The 10,936-nt window shown below is 42.7% G+C and overlaps 1 protein-coding gene across 1 annotated transcript; it reads right to left on the bottom strand.

Moving 5' to 3' along the window:
- Positions 1 to 1,604: 1,604 nt before the first annotated feature.
- LOC103698234 (ACT domain-containing protein DS12, chloroplastic) lies at positions 1,605 to 7,072 on the bottom strand. Its single transcript, XM_088716181.1, has 10 exons — positions 6,593 to 7,072; positions 6,183 to 6,240; positions 5,984 to 6,109; positions 5,762 to 5,856; positions 5,512 to 5,596; positions 5,304 to 5,360; positions 3,775 to 3,830; positions 2,254 to 2,359; positions 2,113 to 2,181; positions 1,605 to 1,904 (listed from the first exon to the last, which is right to left on the bottom strand). The coding sequence occupies exons 1-10, from the start codon at positions 6,727 to 6,729 to the stop codon at positions 1,842 to 1,844; spliced, it is 852 nt and encodes a 283-aa protein (XP_088572307.1). The 5' UTR covers positions 6,730 to 7,072; the 3' UTR covers positions 1,605 to 1,841.
- Between the last annotated feature and the right edge of the window lie 3,864 nt (positions 7,073 to 10,936).

Genomic DNA, 10,936 nt, shown 5'->3' with positions numbered 1-10,936 from the left:
CATGATACAAAAAATTCTTCTGTACCGATACAGTGAGAATAGCACCAGAGCAGAATCCTACGCTGAAACAGCGCACCACGATTCTATCAGAATCCGATGCTGAAACAGCACACCATGATTCTATCAATACATTTGCAGATTGTGTTGTGACAGAAAGGGTCAAACAGTCTATCAAAAAACTTGATTAGGCGAGACCAAAGGTATATATTGTAACAGGTACGGCACCCACTCAACGATCAAAGGAGGGGTGATTCCAAGATAAGCAGCACTGTGGCTGTTCATGCCCATCTCATTAACCCACAAGTGTGATATTTGTAGCTTTGGAATGCTTTCGTTTGAGGTGTGAGAGAACTTTGAAGAGAGACGGTTGCTTCCCAATATGGGTGTGGCCGAAATTTTAAAAATGAGAGATAGGCAACATGCTGGTGAAGTGCTGAGACTGAAAGGACAAGAAGGCAGAGAGAATGGCAATGGTTGTATCATGGTGTGTACAGTACCGGCCTGATCTTAGACCATGGATGAGTGTTGCAGTGAAGAAGCTGGAAGGAGGGGTGGAGATTGCAACTCCAGATCCATTCCAGCATCTGATTTGCAGGCTCTCCTTACCCAGCAGACCTTCATCTAACGCGGAGAGAGAGCAGCAGTCCTGACTTGAAGTCCTCCTCAGTCCCCCATGACAACAGAGCCTCCTCATAGGAGTGCAACACCTATCATGAGAACATCTGAGATCCAAGTGGCTTCTTCATAAGAAGATAGTGGAAAATATGGATCGCATGCTTATTACAGTTCCAACTCACCTGTCATCAGCTTGCCAACAATTTATTAACTTCTGAAATTAAACCGTCAAGGAATGCACCACTTTGAATCAAGCGTGATAGCAAATGACAACTACTTTGTCCCAGATGTGTAACTGCTGATAAAAACTAGGTGCAGATATGTTGGACGGTCGTCTTACTTGATTTCAAACCATTACTACAGCCTTCCTCCGGAACACCCTGGTCACATCCTTGTATGCTCTGACATTCTGGTGTACACTTTGGATGCATTTGCCTGATAGAAACTCGTAGTTTACCGCATCATGGCTTCTGTGAATGTTCTAAAAACAATTGGAACCTAAGATGGCATTGCCAACTGCACATCCTGTAGTTGCTATTTTACATTCAAAGCAATGGTATTCAGTACATCACTGGCTTGTTACCCGCAGTCGCTAGAAAGTGCTTCAGTCATTGTGTACTTAATCAGTTGTCATAGACAAGTAGGAATCTTTAAACACTGGTGGTTGGACTCTGGTTTCTCTGAAGTAGGCAAGATTGGGGCAACAAAACGCAAGATCTATAAATACGGAATGAAGCAGACTTGAAATGACTACTAGTCTTTTCTTCTTTTGCGGAATAATGAAATGTCTTTGATCTTTCTTTGATTACTCATTCTGGATGAACAAAATTAGCAATTTGCCTCACTTAGTCTGGACTTCCTTATTTTTTTCTCAATGGCCATACATCAAATAGAGGATGTCATTCTAATGAATGCAGGATGAGAAACATCTTTTGACTGGAAGTCGCTGCTACAACCCAAAAAGTTAAAAGGCAAAAACAAGGCTACCATTTGGAGTTGCAAAAGTTTCCGTGCTGCTATTATAAAAGGTTTCCATTGTATAAACTAACCATTTCCAATTTATGCATCTCAGATGGATCGCACAGATTACTAAGCTTCTGAAGTAAAATATTTGATCAAAATGACAGGTATCATCTTTAGATTGTGACCCCAAGACTCAGTTGGGAGAAGCTGAGGTTTTTTAACCTGTTCAAAGCATATTATCTGAGTATGGGTTTTGAAAATATCTAAAAACTTGCCTCCTCTGTTGTTGGCCTCCTCAAGAAATAACGCAAACTATTAGCAAGAACCTACAGAAAATTTTAAAAGAACAACTTCAGATCAATACAGCAGCCAAACAGATGCTAAAATAATCAATACACAGCAAGCTATCATGATTATATTATAAGATTAAAAATCAGTTAGAGTAGCAAATGCGCATTGACTTCATAAAGGCATGCATCCACATAAACATGCTCAAGTAAAATTATTGTAGGGTGCAGTCAATTGATAGCTTGCCTGTTGCAGAGGCTTGATGATTGCTTTGTCCCTATAGCTGACATGGAACTTTGCCTTGGCCAACAACCCCTACAGGCAGACAACTTTCAGTTCACGAGATATATGGATGATTAAAACAAAGTTGGCGGAAACAAATCTTACCTCAGTGTCAAACTCTCCTGATTGGACAGTTATGTTTATGTCAGTGATGATCTTAACAAGGTCAACCAGCAACCCAGGACGGTCTGCTGTCTCCACCACAAGCAAGCTGAAAAAAGACACGAACAGAACAATGACAAGTGGCATGATTCTCCATCTCGTGATAATTGTTATTTGAGAGAGCTTTGCCTGTTGTAGAGATTTTTAAGCAATTTATGTATAGATTTTTCCATGAACTGACTTCTTGTCATTGCTTGACCAGTGATTATGCATTTTAATTTTAAACTTCATCTGATTAATTTCGAGAAAGCATTCCCTTTATTTTCACTCCTTGCAAGCTGACAAAACAACTTGGCTTATTCCAATCAATTTACCTCCTGCTGTGTTTTAGTCTAAACATTTATGAAACAGGTTTGGTTGATAACCACATTAAAAGAGCTCCATGGAGGAAATGGCAACAAAAGGCATTTCCACATAAAAATTACTGAAGGCGGATTGCCTACTAAAAGAGTTACAAATATCGTATAATGACATCTGTCCATGAGCTGAATCAGATGCAAACAGAGGATGAGTATAGAGAAGCATAAATCCCCAGAGCTGAAGCAACCAAAGAAGCCTAAGGTAAAAAGGTCCTTGGAGATGCCCTTCTACTAGCCAACATCTAAATAAAAAAACGCTATGATAATTGTCACCACTTCCTCAGCAAGAGGACTGTCAGATTTGACGTCGGATATACAAATTGAAAAAGAACAAGAATCAGTCTTCTCTCCCACTAGGGATCAAATTTGAGCCAAGAACTCAGCGATCCATGCTTTGAATTGTCGGCAATGTTTTCTTATAACCAAAGCTATCAATTATATGTTTATGTATTGCTCTTTAGTCGTTAATTTTGTAATCAACGGTTTAGTTATCTGTTATCAATGCCTCTGTACAATATTTTCCAAAGTGGCACAAATCCTCCAACTAGTACACTTGGAAGACTTCATTACTGCTTGCAATATCATCGACAAAGTAAAGCCAAGTTATATCCTTGCAGATATCAGCATATAAGCTGATGAACAAGGTTTACTTGATGCTAAGCTTGCCAGTTCCATTTCACCTAGAGTAACAGGGAATAGTCAAGGAAGACCGCCCAAGTGTAATCACTTGATAGATTGTGGCTTTCAACGGTTCCTTCTCACATTTAATTTGTTTATTGGTTGGAAACATTTGTATATATCAAAGAAAGTCTGAGCATCATGGAATGCCCAGAAATTTCCACATACTCTAGTACTCAAAGATACCAGTTTGCAGCATGCAGGTAAAAGAACTGGAACCAATTGAAAGGTTGATGGCTCAAATGAAGTGAATCTGTTCGGATAAACACATCTGGATTCTCATCTTAGTTTTGTTAAGTTAACAAGGTGGAAAATAAGTTGACCAATAATGTGCTATCCCAATCATAGGCTATTCTAAGATGGCACTTGTCAGCAATTTTGTATTGATCAGAAATGAGTAAAGCATATATCAACCAAGAACACATACCTCCGATCAGGGCCATCATCGTAAATATCTATATGGGTTGCAATATCCACATCAATCTGAACAAATAAGAATGAAAATGATAGCCAAAGTTCTCTAGAAAAAAAGAATATAGAGTATGAAACAAGCCTAAACAATTACATGATCCAGGCAAAATATGGTTATCCCATTTTATTGATTAATAATAGGACAAAATATAATTGACAGTATTAAAGTATCCATAAGTATTGCAAGATGCCACTTCTACTGACCACTATTATCAAGGAAGACCATAATCAATAAGCTATGACCATTTGGTGGTGGATATTCAAAGGTAGTTAAGAAAGGCATACAGTTGTGCAGTTGAAACAAAAAATCATATGAATATAGCACAAAAAAGTGGTTTTATTCAATCTACTTCGTTAATGCTAGTGAAAGGAAGAGAAGAAAAACATATACACAAGAATAGTAACCAATCATTTAGTGTTTTTTCCCCATGACAATATGAACAAGCAAATTAAGCACAATACTCTGCTTGCCATGGGATTGGAATACAAATTGTCAACATTCTACCCATGCTTACAAATAATAACTCATACAAATGATAATGAGTTGATTCCACCAGTGGACTAAGTCTCAGCCTGATATTACTAGTCTGTTGTGTTGAAATTGTATGGATTTGTAAATGCGTAGGATTTATAGTGCCACTATTCTTTTGTGATAATGCACTCTCTTGACTTGCTAATGCAAATTAGCTGGAAGAAACCAGAAGCTGAAAGACCAATAACAAAATGTTGGAAATATGTCATTGCATGTAAAAGGAACTGGATCATCATAAAAGGAAAGTAACATCTTAAGTTTCCATGTACGAGACCAACGAAAATGGTATTAAACAACACAACCCCAATCAACAGTCAGTCAATATAATTCTTTAGGCTATCTTATAACCATTAAGGAAGTGGCATCTGTAGGCCAAAGATGTCATAATCATTTAATTGCCCTTGATATGAGATGAAGATGAAGGGAACAGCATGAATTATCTTTGATAATCAAGACGCTCATCTTTTTTGGACAATGTCACAATGAGATGGATTATCTTTGATAATGACAATACTCATTTTTCGGACAGTGGCAGAATGAGATATGTGATATTGCCAATAAGCAACACAGGTAGACGCGTTTAAATGAAATTGTATTAAATTGAACCAGATCATGTCATCAGCTTACAAGCAGTGCATTCCGAGGATATTTTCTTTCTTTCTCCTTCAACAAATATAAAATTGCAAGCATTGAATTGTCTGGCTAGCTTGCACAATAACCAGCTAAATATGTTTTGGTTAATAAAAAACATTTTTCTAAGAAAATATTATATAATAAGATATTTTTAAGGTAAACCTTATAGATTTTTGGACACCAACAATGTGCACAAGAAATCAGAACCCTTCATGCATGATATAATATCCCAGATTTGTCTGTGTAAAAGCCAAATTTGGTATACAAACTTAAGCATTTCATTGAAGTCATACTTTTCAGAGATTGCATAAGACCTTTACCTGCTTAGGTTGCTCAACTCCAAAAGTTGCTCCCAGGGCCAATTGGCTGCTAGACTCCTGTCAAACCAATTGAAGAATTCCAATAACAGCATACAAGTAGATAAGGATTTTTTTTCTCTCTTTTTTTTTTCTTTTAAAGAGAGAGAGAGACTTCACCAGAACCATTCAAGGAAAGTAAAAAAGCACCAGAAAACTCTAAGAAGGTTACCGGATGATACTCGAGCATGTTGTTAATAATTGTCAAGCGTATTGCTTCTAGCAACTCTGGATCATCAATTTTACGGCCAGTAGACCTGTGAAGAATCCCTATCAATGAAGTAACAACTGATATGGGGGAAGTAAAGCTATCTTTCCATGTGAAGAACAAAAGGAAGAAACTTATAGAGGGATTCATGTAGTGATATTCTTTGTTTCTGAAGTCTTCAAACATGAAGAATTATAGTTATGAGAGAACTTACGCTTTAGTGATTGCAAACTTGTTGTGCTTTCCAGAAGAATCCAAATATACATTAGCCTTGTTGACATTGAGCCCAAGATTCTTTAGTGCTTTCATCTTGGGAACAGAGAGGAAGCAGAAGACTTGTCAGCTAAAAGAGACTTAGCAACATAACTACTCTTCTCACTACTTGGAAGCTGAAAGTTTATAAATTATTAGAAGAAAAACTGATGCTGTAACATACAGTGTCAAGAAGAGCCCCAAGGCGATCGCCAAATGTTATCTCTACAATAGTTGCATCTGGATCTGAGTCCTGATCTATTATAACTTTGGGAGTAGGAACTGTATCAGTCTCATTAGAACTCCCATCCTGTTAACCGAAAAGTTTAAGCAATCACAGATGCAATTCCAACCAATTTCCTGGAGTAAGAAGCATACCATACCTCAACAGCAGTCTGCGACGTAGCTTTAGGGATCCCCGCAGTTACAAAAGATGGCAATCTAACAACAGCCCCAAGATAAAAATCATCAGTAAGTAATCACGACTAGAGATTGTTGAGAGGACACGATGCGCATATAATTTATTTTCCAAACCCTATATTTAGATTCTCACGACAGAAATACCCTAAAAAAAACTTAGAAATCTTTTGTTTTTGTACAACAACGCCCTAAATTTGATTCATACAAACTCCTCAGTCTAAGCACACCAGAAGAGAGCTCCAATGAAGCAAAATCCGCATTCACAAGAAGGATCGGGAAACTAAACCGACCATAGCATCAAATAAAAATGATCATCGATCTGAACAAAATCAGCAAACATGAACAGAAACCAGCCAGGAAAAAGAGGCCAAACCTGGCCCTAGGTCCAACCGGAACGACCAGGCGGTGGCCACGATGGGAATAATAGCACCGAATGGATGGCGAGCAGTTGTTGGCCGGCTTCAAACCAAGGTAAGCTGCGAGGCTACCAGAAGCCATGGCCACCGTCATTCCCTCTCTACAGAAGATAAGAGCCCAAGATCCTGGCTCGCTTCTCTCCTCCTCCGTCTCCTTTGGCTACAAAGGCCACCGTGATGGGGGGATGGCCATGAGGAGAGGGAAACCTCTATTATCTATCTACCTATCTATCCGGAGAAGAGGGTTGGGAATCCACCCCACCTTACCTGTCTCTGTCCCAGCTCTCTCTATCTCTCTCTCTCTCTCACGCACGCTACACCTCCAACTCCCCCAATTTAGGGGACGGCACCGAGAAAAAACCGCTGCCCACCACTTCTCTTTCCATGGGATAAATGGTAAGAAATCGTTGGGCTGGTTGCCGGACCAAGCAGCCTTCTAGCGCCCACCGCTTATTAGTGGGGAAAAGCAATGGTAACCCATTTGTGCACCCTCTCATCGTGATGCGGCCACACGAGTAGGATTTACAGTTTGACATGACACATAAGCTCGGGAAGCAGTCCACACCGTAGCGTCTTCAGTTTTTCAAATAAATCTAATTATAAGTATCACAATTAACTCATAATCAGCTCAATAGCTTCAAGCCAGACCTACTTTAATACTATTTATAATAATTTAAAACTTATCCAAAATAACTATTTAAAAAAATAGTTGATGTGAAACTAAATATATATTCATACAAATTTTCACTATAAATAATTATAGTACAAATGTTTTTTTCTTCCCCTAATAGTAACTTGGTAATCAAATTCATGATAAACCTCCCTACCAAATCTCTCGGTGCAGGATATACTTGGGTCGCACTATAATAGAAGAACAAAAATCGCCATGCTTTGTGTAACATGAGAACTGCAACGGTGGAAATTGAGCATTTATCAACTCACATAAATGAAAAAATTATTTTGTAAAAATCTAATTACATTTGAACAAAGTAATTGAATGATGATCATTCATCAGGTACATCTGGATTTTTTTTTCTCTGGTTCGACTAAAATGAAGAATAAATTAATAGATTCATTGGATTCATGCAAGATTATTATATTTTTAAAGTTAACAGATTCATCAATCTCATCTAAATTTATAGAGTTTTCTATTTTTCTGCTTAAATGAACATAATAATCCTTTAAATATGGTGTAGGTTCTCTGGGTCTTTTGGTACTATAAAGTTGATCTAAGGAAGGGTCACTAGTTTCACTACATTCTCACTATTCAATTCCAATGGATTTATTTCTCCAATACTTCTAGAGGATTATTAATTATTGATTGGTTGTCTTTGTTAGGCTCTTCTGAGAATACTGCATCTCTACTTTCTACTGAATATTTTTCTTTATTATAAAATCTTTATCTCTTTGAAGCTTCAGGATAACTAATAGCTTCAGGATCTAATTTATTTTTTGTAGAGGTTGTGATATAAATATATAAGTTAATGAATCTCATTTTCTTAAAATACTTTGGTTGGGTTTTATACTTATCTATTAAAGCTGATCATGGGCTCGGCAAGCCTAAACTAGATCCATTTTTAGTCGAGCTTCAGGTCGGGCCTATTTAAAATTTGATATTTTTCTATGTTAAAGCCCATCTCATGATCAGCTATACCATCTATAATACTTATGGGGTTGATCTATATCTTTAGTAGGTGTTGCTGGAAATTGGACCCGGGCGCAATCTTCGGTTGAGGGAGAGGGAGCTGCGGGTCACCACGGCGGGGCGGCGACCAGTCGGCGGGTGGCGTCCTTCGTCTGGGGTGGCCGGAGAGAGGGAGCTGGGGATCCTCACGGCGGGGTAGCAATCCGTCAGCGGGCGGCGTCCTCCGTCTGGGTGCCTGCAGACAAGCCGGTGGCCGGGTTTTCCGGCACCGGCCCTCCGGCGCTCAAGTCAGGGAGGGGGCAGATAGTGTAAGGAGGAGATGAACAGTGCTTGTAAGGCGCGGAATTTCCTTCCCCCCTGAGAAGCTAAGGCTCCCTTTTATAGGTGGGGGTCGGTTTACCTGTGATGTAACAGGGCGAGGCCATAGTACGGCTCGGCATGTGGCTCAGGTCGGCGCATGGTCAGGCGAGTCATTGTGCTGATGTCGGCGGCGAGGGCGTCGTACGACCCGAACCAGTACGTTACCAGGCGAATCATTGCATTGGTGTCGGAGGTATGGCCGAGATCAGAGATCATGGTTGACCAGACTCTGCTGGGCTAACTTGCCGTAGAGAGCCGAGGATCCGTAGATGTCAGGAGCCATGCGCATTAATTGTGGAGTAAGCCGGAGATCCGCATTAATGGTGGAGTAAGCCGGAGATCCGCATTAATGGTGGAGTAAGCCGGAGATCCGCATTAATGGTGGAGTAAGCCGGAGATCCACATTAATTGTAGAGTGGACCGGAGGGTTACAGCGGCCATGCGCAATAAATGCTGAAGCAGTGGCAGGGCATGGTCCTCAGTTGGACCTCGGAGGAGTACGGCCGTAGTAGGTGGCTGACAAGGGTAGACCTTGAGCGTCAGGATTTTTCTAGGTCGGAAGTCTCGAGGTCGGATGTCTTGAGGTCGGGCGTTCCGAGGTCGGACGCCGACTTCAGTCTGTTCAGGGTCGGCGATTGTGCGGCTTCTTGGGGGCATTTGTGTCACTTGGGGGGGAAAAATCTTATTCCCCCAACACTACCCCCGACTTCCGAGTTCGAGCGGCTTGCGGGCTCGGACGTGGGAAGTAAAGTCTATCATCAAAGTTGGGGGGCGAATCTCGTCTGCGCCCTCGTATTTCTCGGAGTGTTTATGGTGAGACCCGCGCCCTTGGGCGTTTCGAGGTTGCTTTATTCAGCGAACTTATGGTGGAGCTCGTGTCTTTACGTTTCTCGGAGCGGGTGTAGCGGGGGTGGCGTCTCTTGGATCGCCAAGATCGCTTCGTGCGGCGGACTCATGATGAGGGTCCTTGGGCTCGACGAGGCGACGCCTCGATCCCGTAATCGGAATTCTCCGCTCATCAATGAGCGTGCCGTTACGGGGTTCAAAACGGACACGCGGCATGACCTAGGATCGGACGCTTCCGATCTCGTATTACTGGATCATGGATCCGGCGAGGTGAAGGCTACGTCGGGGCTCCACGTGCCCCAGGGCCTTATTAAACGAGGGGAGCGGAGGTGCCGTCCGTTCGTTGTTCAAGGCGATTCGATTCTGCGGACCCATAATGAGGCCCCAAGATCCGATGGGACAGGGCTTCGATTTCGTACCCGATTTATTGATCCGGAGTGAATACGGTGCCTCGGTCTCCGAGGTCAACACGTGGCGCAATCCGATCGGGGGATGGAAACCGACCCTGCTGATCTGGACCGCCAAGGGGGTCGATATAAACCCCTTGAGGTTGCCCTAAAGGTTTTATTTGGCTGCCTCTTATTTTTGTTGTCTTTCTCCCTTGCTTCCTTCTTCAACCGAACCTCGCCGTCGGTGCCCGGAGCGATTTCCGGCAATGTCTAGTAGGTTCCTACCCTGCAACTGCTAGGGTTCTCCTTCCTTCTCCTTCCCCAGTTTTCATTCTCTGTTTTCGATTTCACTTCGCTCTTGTAAAATGGGTCTTGGTCCGGAGGAGGTAGGGTCCAGCCTGTCAGAGGAGGAGCTGGAGTTGATCCGCTCCCGCTTCTTCTTCCGGCCCGGGTTTCGCCTTGAAACCGCGGGGCCGGAGGACAGGGTGACGCAGCCGCCCCCAGGTCGGATCGCGGTCTACCGCGAGACACTCTGGGCTGGTCTGCGGTTTCCCGTTCACGAGTTCGTGAACAACCTGCTGGCCGAGTACCAGCTCGTCCCGGCGCAGTTGGCTCCGAACTCGTGGAGGACAATAATCGGGTTCTTGTCCCTGTGCCTCGGGCACGGGATCCCGATCTCAGTGGGTCTTTTCTGCCGGTGTTTTCTGTTGAAGAAGAACCCGGCGGATGCAGGGTGGCTATACTTTGCCTTTCGGGGCGGTATGTCACTCTTCCAAGGCGCCCCTTCCTCGATTCATGAGTGGAAGGGGAAGTTTTTCTTCCTGGCGTCCGAGGCGCCTTGGGGGTTCGACCCGAGGTGGGGACACCCTCGGTTGAAGGCCCTCAACAGGCTCTCCGAACCGTCGGGGAGGGAGCTGAGGACCCTAGACTCTCTGCGAGCCCTCGGGAGGGGCAACAACCTGACCGAGCTCCTGCGGGAGGGCGCCCTGGCGAGCGTGGGTCTGAGCTCGGCGCGCCCCGAGGGTAAGGGTAGTTATATTACTTTCTTTTCTTGTCCTTTG

This window comes from Phoenix dactylifera, chromosome 2, assembly GCF_051530095.1.
Source record: "Phoenix dactylifera cultivar Ajwa chromosome 2, Ajwa_hap1_PhDact_Kaust_v1.1, whole genome shotgun sequence".
Lineage (NCBI taxonomy): Eukaryota > Viridiplantae > Streptophyta > Magnoliopsida > Arecales > Arecaceae > Phoenix > Phoenix dactylifera.
This window is presented reverse-complemented; position numbering and strand designations above follow the sequence as displayed.

Excerpts from the sequence above, each read along its gene's own strand:
- LOC103698234 (XM_088716181.1), bottom strand. The coding sequence starts at position 6,729 with ATGACGGTGGCCATGGCTTCTGGTAGCCTCGCAGCTTACCTTGGTTTG. Across the intron at positions 5,857-5,983 it reads TTGGGGCTCTTCTTGACACT|ATGAAAGCACTAAAGAATCT; the intron begins GTATGTTACAGC and ends TCTGTTCCCAAG. Across the intron at positions 3,831-5,303 it reads GAGTTGAGCAACCTAAGCAG|ATTGATGTGGATATTGCAAC; the intron begins GTAAAGGTCTTA and ends TTATTTGTTCAG.